Source organism: Rhinopithecus bieti, unplaced genomic scaffold (assembly GCF_001698545.2).
Source record: "Rhinopithecus bieti isolate Rb0 unplaced genomic scaffold, ASM169854v2 scaffold_18923, whole genome shotgun sequence".
Taxonomy (NCBI): Eukaryota; Metazoa; Chordata; class Mammalia; order Primates; family Cercopithecidae; genus Rhinopithecus; species Rhinopithecus bieti.
Genome location: NW_016809208.1, coordinates 92,333 through 112,104, shown reverse-complemented (window position 1 = coordinate 112,104; position 19,772 = coordinate 92,333). Strand labels below are relative to the sequence as shown.

At 43.2% G+C, this 19,772-nt stretch overlaps 1 protein-coding gene and 1 gene segment (V, D, J or C); both read right to left on the bottom strand.

Moving 5' to 3' along the window:
• Positions 1–972: 972 nt before the first annotated feature.
• On the bottom strand, positions 973–1,591 carry LOC108539914 (immunoglobulin omega chain-like). The gene is made up of 2 exons (XM_017888858.1): positions 1,485–1,591; positions 973–1,361 (listed from the first exon to the last, which is right to left on the bottom strand). The coding sequence occupies exons 1-2, from the start codon at positions 1,528–1,530 to the stop codon at positions 973–975; spliced, it is 435 nt and encodes a 144-aa protein (XP_017744347.1). The 5' UTR covers positions 1,531–1,591.
• Positions 1,592–9,064: 7,473 nt separating this feature from the next.
• Positions 9,065–9,615, bottom strand: LOC108539913 (Ig lambda chain V region 4A-like). The segment is given in 2 exon segments: positions 9,065–9,405; positions 9,493–9,615. Coding segments are annotated over 2 exon segments (390 nt in total).
• Positions 9,616–19,772: the final 10,157 nt, after the last annotated feature.

The window sequence follows — 19,772 nt, the reverse complement described above, 5'->3', positions numbered from 1 at the left end:
TGTCCTCTGGGAGGCTGCCGTAGGCCATTTCCACAGGAATGCCCAGTGTTTCTGCTGCTCCCATGCAGAAAAAGGAGACATGAGATTGGGGACTCCTCCAAGAGTTTCCGCAGTGAGGAGTCACTTCAAGAATATTGGGCAGTTTCTGTACCAGGATTACTTCCACAGACTCACCGGCTAAGACCTGATTCAGTGAGACGCCTGCAATGGTGTAAGAGAGGAGACAGAGGAACACAGTCAGCCGCTGAGGGATCAGGAAACCCACCTCAGCAGTCCCCGCCGTGGTCCTGAGTGGGATGACTGTAGGACATGTCCCAATCCCTGGGACCTACTTCTCACCCGTGGACAAGGAGAGGAGCAGCCTCAGCCTCATCTCAGCCATGGTGGAGCCTCCCCTTGACTCTCATGTCCTACACAGAGCTTTACTGGCCCCAGGTCTGCAGTTACACTCAGACCTAACCCCATCTCCTGACATTTCCACTGAAATGCAGGTACCCAGGACTGAGCCAGGTCAGCACTGTATCTGGAATTCCTCCCTGACCTGTGTCCTGAGGCAGCGTTTCATATTGGAGTGCCTTGTTCCTGGGACAAAGTGAGCCTCAGACAGCCCTGAGAACAGACTACTGGGGAGGGAAGGGGAGGTCTCTGCTTGTACGCTGGAAGAGCAGAGTCCATGCTGCAGGGGACTGTTCACCTGCTACCATGTCCCCAGGCTCTGACCACGATGTGAGCTTGGAAAGCCTCATTTTGCTTCTTTCAAGAAAAAAGTCCAGCTCCACATGTCCTGATGTTAGCACACATGGACAAGCAGCCAACACTTCAAGGTCATCACGTGGTTTTCTTTTGTTCTGTTTTAGTTTTACTGAGACATCAGAAAAATGGATGGGAAATTGACAGAAGAGCTTTAACAACTAGAAAGTACATCCAAATGTAGTTTGTGCCTAGGCCAGTTATTTTAAAATTTAAAAATTGTTACAGAGCAAGACCCAGAGCAGGGTGAGATTTTGTCCCACTTCCCCATCTGTGTGTGTCACTGTGAGAACCGCTGCTGTGCCAGATGGCACAGTAATAGTCAGCCTCATCCTCAGACTGGAGCCCAGAGACGCGTAAAATCCCTGTATTCGCTGAAGCATCTTTGGATCCAGAGAAGCGGCTGGGGACTCCAGAGCCCTGGTGCTTATCTGAGTCTGATTTGTACCTCAGAAGATACCGGGGAGGACTCCCTGGCTTCTGCTGGTACCAGTGTATGTGGTAGCCAGCAACGACGATGCCACCGCTGAAGGTGCATGTGAGACTGGCAGATGCTCCAGGAGATGCTGAGAGGGAGGCCGGCTGAGTCAGCACAGGCTGGGAGAGGGAACCTGCAAACACAGACATTAATGGGTGCTAAGACAGAAACCAGGGTCAAGTTTTTCAGGGATCTTTGTCAGAAGAGTCACAATCGGGCTGAGGTGCTGGCCCTTGTCTCTGAGGTCTTTTCGTACCTGTGCAGTGAGAAAGGAGCAGGAGGAGGAGCGGAGTCCTGGCCATGGTGGACACAGCCTCTTTACCTGCAGTGGGGCTGGGCTGCCTCAGGCCTTCTTTTCTTCCTACCCTGCAGAGGAGGGGCTGCTCATGCAAATGTGTTTCCACCCAGGGACTGCCCAGCCCCTGCCTGAGCCCTGGGGATGCAGCTCAGCTCACTCTGCAGACTGAGCAGGAGGAACCTTTGCTTTTCTTCTTGCAAGGCCCTGGGAGGAAGCACCTGTTGAGACCATACACAGGTCCCTGCTCAGGGAACTCTGCCAGGCCAGAGGGGACACAGTGGCCAAGTGCCCATCAGTGAACATAGGATCCAGCCCCCAGGGTTGGATTCCTTTGATTGAATGGTCCTTACTGAGCAGCTGTGTAGGAACCACAGGGCAGCCCCACAGTGTCTGATGCTGGTCCCAGGACACACACTTTCCCATGGCTCAGAGACTTCAGAACCCAGCTGGTCTCCGCAGCTCACCAGTCAGTGTCTGTATTCACATATCCATGGTCTGATTCCTGGACACTGCTTCTCTCATCCGATTCATTATTACTGTGATTTCTCACTCCCAGAAGTAGTCTTGGTCTGCGGGATGTGCAGACCTGTACATATATAGGTTTTAAAGGTGTCAGCGCCCCAAAAGGGCATTTTAGAAAAATCTATTTGCCCACATGTGCCATCGGAGTGTGCATCATGGGAAATGGGTCAGCTAAGGAGCCAGGTTGAAGGGCAGCCAGGGGCTGTTCAAAAAGACAGTGAATAATGAAAATTTTCCAGGAAAAATAAAGGATCCAAAACATGTTAAAGGCAGCAATTCAGCAAAAGTTACATTTACAACTATTTCATACATTTTATAGAGATTTTGTGATACAGGACAACTAATAGATTTGCTAGACTTACCTTTACCAGTGAGCAGTGTGACATATTTCACTATTTTATGAACTTAGCCATTATCTCCTTAAGTAAAAACATAATTTTCTGCACAGGTGTTTCATATTTTTTGGTCAAGAATTTGTTCTACCTGTTACACAAATTGTATTGTGATATTACCACCTGTAATTTTTCACTAGGTGTTTTCAGTTTATCAGAAAGATCAGTATGTATTTTATACACAAAGTTCTCTTGCAAATGAGTTGAATGTCTGAGGAGACAAAGGCAGAGACCACCACTTCTCAGTGTAGCCACATCAACGCTTGTGCTAACTGTGCAAATGGCCTCTGGATTTCTAGACTCACAAAGTGTTTAGTGAATCATCTAGAATCAGGATCACTCACTTTTCTCAGGCACTCTCTCCTCAAGGCATTTGGAGACACCCCTCTCATTCAGATGGGGCAGGCAGGGCACTCCCAGGCTAAAGACCCTTAAGTAACTCCTCATTGTTATTATAAAACCCGAACTGTGAGGCTTCAGCCACCTGTCCTTCACACTGTGGCCCCTACACACCCCCACAGCCCAACTCACAGCCCTGCCCTTGCTTTTAGGGGTCCAGGCTCACTCACTTGTGTTTCCTGGGAAACCCTGAGCTCCTGTCTTTTCCACGTCCTCCACACCAGCTTCTCCTCGGCCTGTTGGGGAAGATGGGCTCCTACTTGAAGTCAAAGTGTAAGCTTTTATATTTTGTCCACATTGTACACCTGTTAAACGCAGAACATAAACATCTCATCACAAACAAGGATATTTTCAACACTGATTAGCATGGAAACTTTTGAGACATACAAATACACAGAGAATTTTCTAATGAATTGTTTGTGCCTGTGGCCAACTTTGACAATCATCAATATGGTTCATCTTGTTTAATTTTTCAACCCATTTTACCCATCCACTTACTCCTTTGCTGGATGATTTTTACAACAGATCAATGAAGCAGTATCATATCATTGGGACATAAATTAACAAATATATACATTTGAAGTGTACCATAATTCTTGTTCATTAAAGCAACAGATACCAAGGACTCTCACATTAATAGATTTGGTTTTTAATCATCTATGTCTAAAGTTAGTTTATTGTAGCAATTGGGAAACTGAAGGAAGTACAATGAATGCTACGATTTGCAGATGCAGGACTCACAGCATTGCATATGGGATTAGAATAAAGTCCAGATGGGCAGCTATATTTGTAACTGTTTAATGGCTTTACCCTGTTGTCCTAGTGCAGAAATATCTCTTCTGTGGACACAAAGCGCACAAACCCATCTTTCTTCCTTCAAGAATTTCCTCATCAAAGCCTATTATGGGACTTGGGGTTGATGAGTTTAGTGTTTGAGTTGTATTGATCATATGGCTGATTGGAAGCTCTGTAATGAATATTGTGTTGAAGGATATCTAGTGTAAAACTTCTTAGTTATATAAATATTGCCAGAAATTTTCCCAACTCACCCATGTTCTGCAGTTTATTTGCTCTTAAGAGATTTTGTCCCCAGAATTTGCTTCATGATCTACTTGCTTCCTGTGGTTTTTTAAGCAGAACTGGGAAAGCCCATCAGGCCCTCTCCACTTTCTCCACATGAACCCACTGGATCCAGCATATGTGGGTCCATGGGAATCAGACCATAAATTAGTGAATAGAGGCCGTGATTGGCAGCTGCAGAGACCAGCTGAGCTCTCAAGTCTCTGGGCCATGGAGAGGTATGTGTGATATCTATGTATTTGCATATTCATATCCTTCTCCTGATAACCAGATGCAAAGACAAAACTTCATACTTAGTATCTTCTATTGAAAGATCTTGGAATTTCAAATACAAAATATCCAGAACTTTAAAAAATTATCTTGATCTCAGATCTGTTCATCTTTTTGGGATTCCAGTGTAGGAGAACCCACATATTTAACAAACATGTATTAAGTCTATCCTTAGTGTCAGGCAGTGTTTTGGGCAATGACAAGACAGAAAACAAGAACAATAAACCATCTCATGGAGCTTGGATCTCAGCAGGGGAAACACGATGAATGGAGTCACTAACTGTACAGAAACATCTTCCTGTGGCTGGCCCTGCCCTGACAAGTTCGTCACTCTCCGGATCTGAAGCCCATTGCTGACAGCTGAGAGACACGCATTTCCATAATTCTGAAGAACGGATTGACTTGCTCACAAGTTGATGATGTTATTTGAATACACATGTTAAATATCATCCTGCTTCAACAGAATGAGGTCAATCTCCTTGGCCTCACAAATGGCTGGGGTCTTACTGTAGGGCAGAAATAAAACAGAACATTCTCATCAACCAGAAGAATTCCTAAGGGGAACCAGACAACTGAGTATGAGGAGGGAACTTCATTATCAGATAACCTCCCTACTGCTCTGTTTGTGATGGAGACAGAGCAGCAGACACCAGAGGCCCGGAAGCCTGCCCCAGGAAGGAGGCAGGGATGAAAGGAGGTAAACAGAAGGGTTGGTAAAAATGCCTGGGAGGGGACTGGACAAACTGCAAATTAGCGTACCCTCAAGTGAAACACCTCAGCACTGACACCTCCCTTCTCATGGTTTCTGAGGTAGCTCCGGGGAGGTTTGATCACGAGCTTTAACAGCAGCACCGTTAGTGTGTGAGGCATCATCCCATGTGCTGTAGAAGGCTCTGTCCTGATTCTCAGTGCTTTTGTTCCATAGAAAGGAGCCAGGTCTCTCTCTGGGTGTGCAAAGTCATGTTTGAAATAAATGTCACTGAATATGAGAGAAGGGAAGCAATGAGTCCTGAGTCCCAGGAAATACCCAAAGAAAAAAGGTGTGTGAGGCACTCAGTAGCAGCAGGAGGATGTTGTCAGGCTCTTATCACAGGAACAAGGTCAGGTTTCAACCTAGTGACCTCTTTCCTTTAGTCTTACACACACCACGGTGTGGGTCACGCATATTTTTCCAGCTTAGCTGCTGCATCGCTTGCTGGACACCTCATCTCTCATGAGGGCAAAGTTACCATCTCCTAATTAGACTGTCCACTTTCACTCTCTCCCCTCCTTTTTCACCTTCTTTGGAGAAGCTGGACTTTTCTCCTCAGTCTCAAATCAGGGTCTGTGTCTTCCTTGCTTACAACTCCCTAAGGGCTTCCTATTGCTCTCCCCGCTCTGGCCAGTGTCCCCTCTTGGATACACCACAATATACCTTTTTCCTATTGACTTGCTGGCCCTCACATTTCTGCTTGGTGTCAGTCCTGTGAAGACAGGATCCCTGTCTGTCTTGTCACCTCTGTATCCTTAGCACTAGACTTGACCCTGGCACATAGTAGGTGTTCAATAAACAATAAGGAAAAACAGAGATCTTTATTAATGCATGTGCCTGAGACAGACTCAGCTGGATTCTGTCCCTGCTTGCCCTGGCCTATCATGACTCTGTTTCCAGGGCAGCCTGTTCCAGAAATCAAGGACTTTCTGGTTGTTCTGAGGCAGTCTGACAGTGCTGTGGCTAAGGGGTCTCTCTAAAGTCTGGCCCTGAGAAAACAAAGCAGCATTCTCTAGATCACTGTCCCTAATCTGAGCCTTGGACACTGGTTAGCAGCAGCACCAGCAAACACGCACACAAATGGTAAAACAGCCCAGCTGTCCTGGTTGTATGTGGTGCTGCAGTTAGGTTATGTTCCTAGGAGACCTGACATGTTCCTGTCTCCCTCCCCCAGACTGCAGCACAAACAGTGCCTCCAGGGGGCTGTCTGAAGCCAATAGTTGAGATCAGCGTTATCCTCAGCCTGGAGCCCAGAGGTGCTTGGGAAGGCCTCCTTGCCAAACTGGTAGCCTGAGCATCCATCCTGGATCCTTGCAGGCAGATATTTGCTTCTATAAACCAGAGGTTTGGAGGCAGTTTCTTGTCATTGTTGGTACCAGGACACAATTCCAAGAACCTTTTTGCTGCTGCTTCCAGGAGTTGGTGACTGGTTTCATCATAGACAGACTGTGTAGGCTACCAAGTGAGCCCTGACTGCCCAGAGCCCTGAGAGTCAGGAGAGAGACACAGGATGTGGGAGGTGACTCTGTGAGTCAGGGGAGCAAGACAGAGCCCTGGTCCTCCCAGTGCCAGTCCCTGCCTTTCTGTCCCTAGCCACCTGTGCACAGAATGAGGAGGGAGAAGAGGAGGGGTCTTCTCCATGGTAGAGATGTCTCTAGGGCTCTGCTTCCTGAGCCACACAGATTAGGGGGGACAGCCCCTCTTCCATGGCATCTTTTAGGGGAAAGGTCTGAATGTAAATCTATGCTGATCTCTGGCTGTACCCCTCACAAAGGATGCTGAGTCTGGTTGTCCTCCTTGAGGAGAGGTGAGTGGGAGGTAGGAGAGCATGGTCAGTGACTCTCAAGGCACCCTGGGAGGGCACAGCTGCTGTAGGACCCCGGGACCACTAACCATCAACAGACACCAGGTGTCTGGTGTCCCAGCTGAGTCCAGCCATGAACTCACTTCCCAGGCTGCACAGAAACCCAAGGGTCTCTCTTCCTATTTAATTCCTCGCTAGATCAGCACACAAGACAGAGTGGTGGGGGCTGGGGAGAACTGATTAGCATATTTGTGTGGTTCACTGGATTCACTGGACACACCGAGAAGCCCAGGAAGGAGGAGGAGGAGGACCCGGCTGAGGTGAAGAAAGAGAATCAACCAAAACTTCGGGTATCTTCAGAACTAAAGGTATCAGAGACATTCAAGAAAAAGAATAAAAATATGAGTGTCATCTTTCAAGGACAGATCTAGAAAAATGCAATGAGTTTTCTGTTATAAAACGCTTGATAATTAGCTCAGGAAGTCAGAGGGGAGAAGTGGTGGTAGGAAAAGGAGAGAGACCCCGGAAGGGAATTCAGGAATCAGAGATGCGGAAGGGGAGAGCCTAAGGATGGGCTACACTATAGAAAAGAATGGAAGAGAAGCCAGTAAGAATGTTGGACGGGAGCCAGAGGGGAGGTCAGGTTTGTTGTCTGTTTGCTTTTGGTTTTGTTTGTAAAGAAAGGGAAGCCTCTCCCAGCTTTGCCGCTGTCCTCCCTGGTCATCTCCCTCCATGGAGTGTGGGGTGCTTCTATCATCCAAGCTCATTAATTCCCTATGTCAGTGATTTTACTTCAGCTCCTGTCTGCCAAGGGTTCTCTTTATTTTATACTATTCTTATGGACTTATTATTATTATTATTACTAGCAACAAGATCTCACTCTGCCACCCAGGCCGGAGTGCAGTGTCATGATCATGACTCACTGCAGCTTTTAACTCCTGGGCTAAAGCTCTTCTCCTGCCTCAGCCTCCTTAGTATATAGGACTACAAGCCTGTAGCACAATACCCAGCTAATTCCTTTTTCATATTAAAAAAATACAACCTTAGAGAAAAGATCTTGCTCTGTTGACCTTGGCTGGTCTCAAACTCCTGGCCTCAAGTCATCTTCCTGCCTCAGCCTCCCAAAGTGCTAGGATTACACACGTGAGCCTCTGCTCCTGGCTGGACTTATTACTATTGAAACATATATGTGGATTTTCTGTGGCGGGCACACCTTGGAAATGCAGAAACTGCATCAACAATTCAAACTCATTCAATCAGAAACTGCATTTTGTAAGATCCCCGGATAATTTGTATGCACAATAAAATTGGAGATGTACTGTTCCAACACATGCATGAAGACATTGAAATAGTTTTGCATATAAATTGTTCCTCATAACTGAATCTATTATGCTCCAGCAAACATGAGCTGGAAACCCTTGTTTCTCTAGGTTGTGTATTGTGGAGTCAGGCATAAGGTACTCCAGTCTTTCCATTGAAAATTGCAGGCATTTTCCCTTACCGAACTAAACCTATAGAAATAACCAGGCATGTTTTAATAATAACACAATATCCCATCTTTGTCTGAAAATTTAACAATTGGAATTACCTATATAACTATATTTTTTCATTGGTACTCAAATCAAAATAAAATTAACAAACCTGCACACTGTGCACATGTACCCCGGAACTTAAAGTATAATAAAACATTTTTAAAAATTAAAAATCATTCAAATATTTTATCCTTTTGAAGAATGGAATACTAGTCACATTAACCTTAAAAGATGTGTAAAATCAGAAAAAAAAAGCACAAGGTTTGATCACCTCTGAGGAAATATTGAGAACAATAATGAAAGAATGCTTCCAAATGAAGTAATGTACTGATTTTCATTGTTCACGATGAGATAGCTTTGCAGTGAACTTGATGGTTTTTAATATTCTTGTTTTATATAATAGGCATGTATTTCTTTGAAAGTAACTCAATAAAACAAACTTTGGTAATATACAAAAAGAACAGTTTCTTGTCTTTACTCTTAGCTCAGAAAGCCCATACTTTGAAGAAGCTTCTTTCTGGAGGAAATATATTTAGGCTCAACCTTTAGATCTGATCCAGCTGTTAGTGTTCCTTTTGGAATATAAAACAATTAACTCTTTTTTTTTTTTTTTTCCTGGATCCAGTAACTCCCAAATCATTCTCACATTTCCTGCACTTCAGGGCTTAAGCAGAAATAGGAATCAATTCATACCCTTCCCTTCCCCTATGGCTGGTCCACATGTAAGCTGCTTTGAGAGCTGGCGTGTCTGATCATGTGATCTCCATATCACAAGGGCCTAGGGAGGTTTATGTCTTGGTTCCTCTTATGAGTCTGTCACTGTGCTGAGTACCACTATGGTACAGCAAGCAGTAATACTCTGCCTCGTCCTCAGGCTGTGCACCTGACAGTGTCAGGGCAGCTTTGCCCTCAGCGAGGGAGCCTGAGAAGCGGGCGGGGGTCCAGGAGTATTTGCTGTTTGTATTGTAAATCAGTGTTCTAGGGGCTTGTCCAGGCTTCTGCTGGAACCAGTGTGGATAGTTACCACTGGTGACTGCTCCAGTGCTGGAACCACAGGTGAGAGTGACTGTCCCTCCTGGGGACACAGTCAGTGAGGGCTCCTGAGTCACTACAGCCTGAGAATTGGACCCTGAAACAAAAAAACAAACACATGTTAGAAATGAGAAGGGAGAAAAAGGGATCCCTCCAAAGGCTGGTATTTGAAATCTCTCTTAACCTGGGCAGCAAGTGAGGAGGAACTGGAGGAGGAGCAGAGTCCAGGCCATGGTGCTGATATTGGAAGAGACCCCTGGCTCCAGAGCTGGGGCTGGATTCTGATGGCTCTTTATCTCCTATTGAGCTCTGTGCAGGGAGGGGGTGTGTTGTGTGCTGCTGTATGCAAATCTTTACTGCCTTTATCTCCACCTAGGTCCACAGTCCTGAGAGCAGCTACACTGTGAGGGGCCAGCCCAGGGTGGCTGTGTGCTGTGGATTTGCCCTGTGGGAGGAAGCAGCTGCTCTAACATTTACATGAGTCAGTGAGCAACTGTGCAGGGTTCATTCAGTTTGACTCTCTTGAGCCTCTTACAATCCAAGAGACCCCGACCGCCCCCTGGTGGCTCTCCTGGACTGAGAATGCGTGGTCTTTCACTTGTTTAACAAACAACTATTGATTTATCTTTGGACATCACCACAATATTTTCCAGGTCAATTCACACCCATTACTTGTCTATTCTTCGCTCATTCCTATTTGTTCTACTTTCTCTTGCTGTTGCTGAAATCCTGCCCCTGTGACTAGTTCGATTTTAGTACTACGTGGTGTTGCTATCTGAATGTTTGAATGACTAAACAATTGTTTTAATGACATAACTGACTTTTTGAAACTATTTGTGTTGAGCATTATATTAAATGAACAGCTGGTTTAAGTGAGAATTTTTTAAATAATTTACTTTAGAGAATTTTAAAAGAAAATGACCAAAGATGGAAGGTTGAAATTTCATTGTCAATTCAGTGGAAACTCAAGTGAGCCATGAGGATAATCATCAAGCTCTACATAACAACCCCACTCTCACCCACCCCATCACTCAAAAGTCCCCTGGACACCAAGCCTGGGTGAGTTTTGCTGGTTGGCAACGCTTCCTACATAGAATCACACATTGTTGCCAGCAGAATGCAGCATTGTGTATTACTCCACTGGGAGAGGAAAACTGGATGCTTGTGCTTGGAATTCTTCTGAACTCTGCTTATGTGCCTCTTCCCTTGAATTACTGTAATCTGTATTATTTCACTGTAGAAAATCATATTAATGAATGTCACAGTTTTCAGTGAGTTATGTGAGTCCTTCCAGGGATTCATAAGAAGCGAAGGGCTGTTGGGAGCCCTTATCTTACAATGAGCTTCAGAATTGAGAGTGCTCCTGGGAATCTTCAGACCTCCCAGGTTCCAATCTCATATTATTCTTTTTTTTCAACTTCAGAACAAATTTTATTTAGGAAGAGTTTTCATTTTGTTAATGACGCAAGCAAACTTCTTTCACAATTACACTTCTAGAAATCTAGTAGTTTCAGAGATCTAAGCCTTCAAAGGTATGTTTTAAAATTAATAACAAAACCAAACCCGCACCAAAAGGACATCACTTTTGGTTTGGAAGGGACAGTCATTGATTTCAGGTGTTCTCAGAAACTTGCTCACCACTTCCTTGGAAAACAGATAGCATGGAATCAGTGTCTACAGACGGAAATGTCTTAAATATGTTAGTTATTTGGACAAGATTATTCACTCCTTAGAAAATACAGTAAGATAAAAGTTCCAGCTGGCAAGGTATGCAGTCCAGAGGGATTACAAGATCTTGGGATCAGTAGCTGTTGGCTGATGGTAAGAATATAAGAGCAGGAAGTGGAAGTGGAAGAAGAATGATGATGAGCAGGGCATCTCTCACAGTCTTATTCAGCCTTTTAGCTTGCTAAGTGGATAGGCTATGTTCTGCAGAATCTTTGAGAGAACATTTGAGACAGTTCAAAACAACAACAAAAGCCATCTAGTATTATTCCCCAGAAATCCATATTTGAGAAGAAAGAGGGAACTATTCAGGGATCCCATGGAGGACCGTGCCTCCCATCCACTTCTGTCTCCAGGAGATACAAGACATCAGCAGTAGTGTGCTCTACCACAGCGTCCCAGCCCATGTCACTCATAGGGGAGTGAGATCATTTGAATGACACTTGCAGGACAGTCCAAAGTTAATACAAACCATGCAGCTGTTTTCCCAGGAGATGGCTGGAAACCAACCCCTCAAAATATCTTTTAAACAACATCTTAATTGACACCATTTTTATAAATTATTATTTTACCGTGCAGAATCTGTTTTAGGCTCTTCTGTGCTTTAGCCGAAAAGTCTTTTTTCTCAAAGTACAAATAATTCTTGAACTTTTCAAAGTCTTATCTTTGCAAGTATCAGACAATAAGTTGGCTGTCTCTGTGTTTTCAGGAAGATTAATATAAAATCCCAGGACCTGTCCTCGTCCATAGCTAGAAGAGTACTGTTTGTCTGTGGACTGGTGGAACTTGGTTCCTTTTTGCTCTACCAAGAATAGCTAAATTTATCATAACCTAAGGGAGACTGATGGTTACCTTAGGGCTGAAACCAATCCCATTGGCAGTGGTGTCTGGTGACAACTTATCCTTGGTGATTTCAAAGTACCACATCCCTTTCCATACTCCATGAGAGGCCTGCATCCTAGAGTAGCCCTTCTTCCCAACCACAGACAGCCAGCTGGTCATTGGACATCTTTACCTGGGGAGCTCAATCGTGTTAGGCTAATAAAACCTGTTCATAGAAGCAGTCACTGTGGAGGTCTTCAGGAATAAGTTCTCCTGCCTAGCAGTCTTCAACCTTCTGAGGACCAAGGGTGTGTGGATCAGGCTCAGTTAGAATATACCAGTAGCCATCTTTGTTAAGTGAGTGTTTTAAAAGGTGTAACGGGCAAGGCTCTGAGCAGAAAACAAAGGGTCACTCTGGGCCTTTTTGGTGTTCTCTGAGATCTCATCCTGCTGTTAGCACTGAGCTCCTCTTCCTCTTTTCTGTTGCTTCCTGTTCAGTTCCCCCATTCAGATTCCTACTCATAGACAAGGCACTGCTTTGCTTTTGGTTGTCATAAATAGGATCAGTGTTACCAAGGTCCTGATCCAAAAGTCCACATCTTGGGCAATCTTCTTTCAGGTCTTTACGTTCTGGATCCAGGTGTTCCTTTACCAAGAATAAATCTCTTTCTTTCCTCATTGTTTTAACAATGTTATTCAGCCTAGTCATTTTCCCAGGTGTCTGAATGGTCATCATGCACTCCCGGTATTTATCAAGAAATGGTATAATATTCATCTTGTGTTGGGGACTGCCATGCCAGGTTGACCAAAGCACTAAGGGACATTTTCTTCATGTTTGCTTGCTTCTGGATGAAATATGCCACTATCATGACGTACACTGCAATGAAAACTGTAGTTGGTCATGAAAGGTAGACAGGATGACATATCTTTGCCAGATATATCAACTATGAACCATTTTCATAGGATAGCAGATGCCCCTCTCCAGCTTGAGAGGCTGCTACCACTACTGCCAGCTTCATCTCCCCTTCTTTGGTCCTTGTTGCACTAGCAGCTGCTCCTGGACTGGGTCAGGCACCCACTGCTACCATCATGCCCACTCCCAAACTTTCTCATGTTATTTTGTGTCACCTGCAATGAGGCATCTTCAACTCTATTTGTCTGTTAGGGTGCTGTGGGGCTTGCACAGAAGGAAGGGTGTCCTGGAGACTCAGACACACTCTCCTAGTCCTCTATATTTTTATTGATCTTGGAAGTAGGGAAACTGCTTCAAATATTAAATCTTTTTCTTTTTGACTGTGGTAAATTATTCAAACACAAAATACATTATTTTAACCACTTTCGAGCATATGCTTCAGTGTCATTAAGTAAAGTAATATTGTTGTACAACCATAGTACCATCATTCATCTCCAGGAATTTTTCATCTTCCCAAACCAAAACTTCATACCTGGAAAACATCATTCCACTTCTTGTCTCTATGGATTTCACTACACTAGATACCCCATATAAGGGCAAGCAAACAACTTTTGTCCTTCTGAAACCAGCTTATTTCTGCTGGCATCATGTCTTTAGGGTTCATCCATGCCATCGCATGGGTCAGAACTTTCTGTTTAAGGCTGAATAATATTCCCCTGTGTGTGTATACTATATCTTGTTTATCCAATAGATGACGCTTGGGCTGCCTCCACCTTTTAGCTATTGTGAATGATGCTGCTATGAACATGGGTGTGTAATTTTCTCTTTGAGATCCTGCTTTCAATTCTTTGAGGCACATGCCCAGAAGTGAAAACTCTGGTAAAATGGTAATTCTGTGTTTAGTTTTCTGCGGAACTGTCATCCAGGCCGCCATAGTGGATGCATCATTTTATGGTCCCTCCAGCAATGCATAACAGTTACAATTTCTATACATCTTTGCTAGAACTTGTTATTTTCTATTATTTTGGTAAAGCCATCCTAATGGGTGTGGGTCCTAATTTTGTTTTGGGTCGTTTCCTGTTTGCATAAGTATTGAAATGTAAGAGATTTATTATTTTTTCTTTTTTTCTTTCCTTTTCTTTCTCTTTTTCTGTCTTTTCTTTTCTTTCTTTCTCTTTCTCCTCTCTCTCTCTCTTTCTCCTTTCCTTACTTTCTCTTTCTTTCTCTTTCTCTCTCTCTCTCTGTAGAAACAGGGTTTTGCTTTGTTGCCCAAGCTGTTCTTGAAATCTTGACCGCAATCTATCCTCCCATCTCAGACTCTCAAAATTCTGGGACTATAGGCATGAGTCACCATGCCCAGCCATGATATGTTTTTACATGGTAATTTTTTTTATTCTAAAACATTACCAAATACATTTAATCATTCTGACAAAGTTTGTGTGTGTGTGTGTGTGTGTCTGTGTGTGTGTGTAAGGGTATTCTACATAGACATTAAGTCAAATGAAAACAGAAATAATTTTACTTTTATTTCTAATTTTATTCTGTTTATTTCTTTCTCTTGCCTAATTGCTCCGGCTAGGTCATCCAATACTGTTTTGAATAGAAGTGGTGAAAATGTGCATTGTTGCTTTGTTGCTGATAGATATTGCAAAAACATATCTTTGGTCTTTCAGATTGCATATGATGTTAGTTGTGGGATTTTCATAGATGGCCTTTACTATGTTGACGTAGTTTCCTTCTGTTGATAGTTTGTTGAGTGTTTTTACCATGAAAGGGTGTGGAGTTTTGTGAAATGATTTTCTGTAGCCTTAGTCTTACTGCTTTGCATCTGGAAGAGCAACTCTGCTCCACACCCACTCATACCCCCTAAACTATATGCCTGCTGTTAGAGAGGAATAAATACCTTGTGTTCTCCAGGGACCAGGGTGCTAGTCCACCAGACCCACAGTAGTGGTCACCTGTGTGAGGGGATTGGGGAGCAGAAGAGGCCCTCATGGGTATACCTGTGGACTCTGCTGCAAGCCATAGTAGCTGTAGATGTAGACTTCTCTGTAGATGTTGACTGGGATGGAGCTATCCCTGCCACCCTGGACTCAGACATGGGCAAGGAGTCCAGGGAAAACAGAAGCATGGACCAGAATCAGAAGCAATAAGGTGAGGGGACTAGGCTCAAGGGGACTAGGCTCGGGCTCCTGTGAGTAGTTTGGGGTGACTGTTATAGCAAGTGACCCCATTTGCCCCAGAGTTGGTGGCTGTGTTGATACGTCTCTCAAGGAAGCCAGTTTCTCCCTCACTCTGACCACCTGCTGCCTACGGCTCCTCTCCCTGTAGATTGATCAGGAATGAAACCTTCATAACTTCCAAATGTAGGAGACCAGCTAGACTTCTATGGATGCTCCAGAGTTTCCATTAATGGGTTTTAGATGGAAGGAAAGGGTGTGCAATGGTTTCTTCATTCAAAGCAGCCCCCTCTTCTTGTCTGCCAGGCCCTTCATAGAACCTCAGTCCAAACAGTCACTGGAATACATTTCCCAGGTGGGGTGGAGAAGGCCAGGTTGGCTGAATCTGGTTCCCTGTGAGGACACAGCAGCTGAGTCCAGTGAGTGGATGATACAGGGTGACAGCAGGATGGTTTTCCAGTTGTTCTTATCTGTAGACCCCTCAAGGACAAGCCTGCAGCACACAGTGCTGCCCCAGTCCCAGACCAACTGACCCCTTCAGTTTCTCTCTACCTTTGTCTATTTTCTTCTGCTCCAGAGATATGACTGTGAGGGCCCTTGTTAAGCTGCATTTGTACTTATTACTCTACACAGAATTCCTGTGCCATGACATATCTGTCCGGTCCATGCTGCTATTTTTAGTAAAGTCCTTGGATCTTGGTCTCACTGAAGGGGATTCTCTGATAGACATCAGAGCAGGGAGCCCAGTTTGGTGAAGGGGAAGCCACCATAAATGCAGGCCTGTGCCCAGGGATGCCTGCTTCTTCCCCACTCAAGATTGTGGCCTCTTTTCAGATGGCCAAGTCCTGTCCTGGAAGCTCTGGGCTCTCAAGGTGGGTCTCACCTTGCTCTCAGTCCATCCACCTTCAGCATCAAAAGGATCCTGGAGTTTGGTCTTTCACTGGATAGAAGGAGAGCCAGGCTGAGCTCTTCTGTCTCTTACATGTTATTTATTTACCCCTGGCTTAAGCCCCACTGTGTGGGGACCAAGGAGCACCCTTGCATCTGGTTTTGAAAGACTTACGAGGTCCCTCATCCAGAACTCTGGCTGTAGCAACCCCTGGGGAGGTCCAGAGTCTGCACACTTGAAGAATAACAGAAAGAAGAATTAGGGAAGGGAGTAGGCATTATTGATTGGGAATCATACACTGTGTATTTACTACTAACTGGTGCTCACGTGAGGGTAGCTGTGTTAAGAGAAATTCTGTCTTTGAGGTTCAGCTCATAGACCTGGCATCAGGAAGAGAAGGCCAGCCCCAGCTCTGTCTCTTCCAGGATTTGAACCGTGTGAGGAGTTGGCAGATAAACTACAGGGCACCCAGGTAAGTTTGCATTTCAAATGAAAAATATCGTGTGGGAGACACACATACTAATTCTTTGTCATTATTTTACTGAATTCAAATTTGACCTCCAGTGTTTTTATTTGATAAATTGCAGAATCCTACCTCCAGGCCACAAGCACTCCCTCTCTAACCAGGGCCTACTGCATGAAAAGCAATCATTAAGCTGTTGTCAGGATTCAATGAGGTCACACTCTTAAGAATTAAAAAACTTTTGGTCAATAGTAAGGTTGTAGTTGTACTAAATCTTGATACAACCTATCAAAACCTCCAGGATACAGCCAAGGAAGTGCTTACAGGAAAGTTTAGCATGAAATACATACATGAACATGTCTGAAAGAGCACAAATAGACAATTTAAGGTCACACCTCATGGAACTGGAGAATCAAGAACAATGCAAACCTAAACCCAACAGAAAAAAAGAAATAACAATATCAGAGCAGAACAAAATAAAATTGAAACAAAAACAATACAAAAAATAAAACAAAAATAGATTCTTTGAAGAGATAAATAAAATTATTAGACCATTAATGAGATTAACCAAGAAAAGAAGAGCGAAGATCCACAAAAGCTCAAATAGAAAAGAAACAGATTTTACCACTGATAAAACAGAAATACAAAAGATTATATAAGGTTACTATGAACACCTCTATGCAAACAAACTATAAAACCTAGAAGAGATGGACAGATTTCTACATATATACAACCCTCCTAGATCAAACCAGGAGAATATAGAAACTCTGAGCAGACCAATAAAAAGCAGCAAGATTGAAACGATAATTTAAAAAGCCAATCAAAAAAAGTCCAGGACCAGACAGATTCACATTTGAATTCTATCAGACATTGAAAGAATTGGTACCAAGTCTTTGACACTAATTATGATGGTTAATATAGAGTGTCAACTTGACTGAATTGAAGGATACAAAGTATTGATCCTGGGTGTGTCTGTGAGGCTGCTGCCAAAAGAGATTAACATTTGAGTCAATGGACTGGGAAAGGCGGACCCGCCCTTAATCTGGGTACGTGCAATCTAATCAGCTGCCAGCATGGCTAGAATACAAACAGACAGAAAAATGTGAAGAGAGAGATTGGCTTAGTCTCCCAGCCTACATCTTTCTCCTGTGCTGGATGCTTCCTGCTCTTGAACATTGGACTCCAGGTTCTTCGGTTTTGGAACTTGGACTGGCTCTCCTTGCTCCTCAGCCTGCAGACGGCCTAATGCGGGACTTGTGATCATGTCAGTTAATACTTAATTAACTCATACATGTATTCTATTAGTTCTGTCCCTCCGGAGAACCATGACTATTATAGTAATCCACAGAAGGGAGAAAGAGGGAATCCTTCCTAAATTATTCTATGAAGCCAGTGTCACCTAAAACCAAAATGAAGATAGGACCTAACAAAACAGGAAAACTACAGATCGATACCCCTGATGAATATAAATGCAAAAATCCTAAACAAAATACTATCTAACCAAATCCAACAGCTACCAAATCATAGTCCACCGTGGATGAAGTGGGTTTCTTACCAGGGATGCAGGGATGGTTTAACACACACAAGTCAATAAATGTGATATACCACATAAACAGGATTTTTAAAAAAAAAATCACATGATTATTTCAATAGATGCAGAAAAAGCACTTGACAAAATTCAGCATTACTTCATGATTAAAACCCTCTGCAAAATTGGCATATAAGAGATATACCTTATGGTAATAAAAAGTCCTCTATTACAAACCCACAGCCAATATTATACTGAGTAGAAAACAGTTGAAAGCATTTCCCCTGAGAAGTGGAAGAAGACAAGAATGCCCACTTTCACCACTTCTGTTCAACATAGTACAAGAAGTCTTAGCCAGAACAATCAGACAAGAGAAAGAAATTAAGGGCATCCAAATTGGTAAAGAGAAAGTCAAACTCTCATTGTTTGCTGATATTATGATCATAACCTAGGAAACCTTAAAGACTCATCCAAAAAGCTCCTAGAACTGGTAAATGAATTCAGTAATGTTTCAGAATACAAAATGAAGCTACACAAATCAGAAGCTCTGCTGTACAACAACAGCAACCAAGCCGAGAATCAAATCAAGAACTCAACCTCTTTTACAAATAGCAGCAAAAAGAAAAATACTTAGGAATACACTTAACCAAGGAAGTGAAAGACCTCTACAAGGAAAACTACAAAACACTGCTGAAAGAAATCACAGATGACACAAACAAATAAAAACACATCCCATCCTCATGAATGGGTAGAATCAATATTGGGAAAACAATCATACTACCAAACACAAGACTAAGAAAAAAAAAATCTGGAGACATCAGATTACCGAACTTCAAACTATACTCTAGGACACCCTGTTCAACAAAATGGTTCTGAGGTCATGGGCAAGCCAAATGTAGAGGAATGAAACTGGATCCTCATCTCTCACCTTATGCAAAAATCAACTCAAGATGGATCAAGGATTAAATCTAAGGCCTGAAACCATAAAAATTCTAGAAGATAACATCAGAAAACCCTTCTAGACATGGTTTAGGCAATGACTTCATGACCAAGCACCCCCAAAAGCAAATGCAACAAGAACAAAAATAACTAGATGGGACTTAATTAAACTAAAAAACTTCTGCACAGCAAAAGAAATAATCAGCAGAGTTGACAGACAACTCACACAGTGGAAGAAAATATTTGCAATCTACACATCCACAAAATGACTGATGTCTAGAATCCACAAAGAGTTCAAACAAATTATTAAGACAAACATAAACAATCCCATCAAAAAGTGGGCTAAGGAAATGAATAAACAATTCTCAAAAGAAGATACATGAATGGCCAACAGACATAAAGAAAAATGCTCAGCATGATTAATGATCAGCAAAATGCCAATCAAAACCACAATACAATACCATTTAATACTGCAAGAATGGCAACAGATGTGGTGAAAAAAAAACAAAAACACTTTTACACTGTTGGTGGGAATGTAAACTAGTACAACCACTATGGAAAACAGTGTGGAGATTCCTTAAGTAACTAAAAATAGATGTACCCTTTGATCCAGCAATCTCACTAGGTATGTACCCAGAGAAAAAGAAGTCATTACACAAAAAAGATACCCGCACATACGTTTAAAGCAGCACAATTTGCAATTGCAAAAACATGGAACCAGCCCAAATGCCTATAAATCAACAAGTGGATAAAGCAAATATGTGTGTGTGGGTGTATATATATACACCATGGAATACTACCCATTTTTTTATTTCAATAGGTTTTTGGGGAACAAGTGGTGTTTGGTTACATAAATAAGTTTTTTAGTCATGATTTCTGAGATTTCTTCTCTTTTATCTGGACCCCGGAACTCCAAGCCATGAGCTTAGCATGTAAGTGTCCCCAGCTGCAATATCAGGTATAGGCATTGCATGGCCCAAACCAATCAGTCAGTCCCTCCTGGAC

What these genes read in the sequence shown, in the direction of transcription:
- LOC108539914 (XM_017888858.1), bottom strand. Translation starts at nt 1,530, where the DNA reads ATGGCCAGGACTCCGCTCCTCCTCCTGCTCCTTTCTCACTGCACAG. An exon ending in GCTCCTTTCTCACTGCACAG is followed by an intron (nt 1,362 to 1,484) that starts GTACGAAAAGAC and finishes CTGTGTTTGCAG; the next exon opens with GTTCCCTCTCCCAGCCTGTG.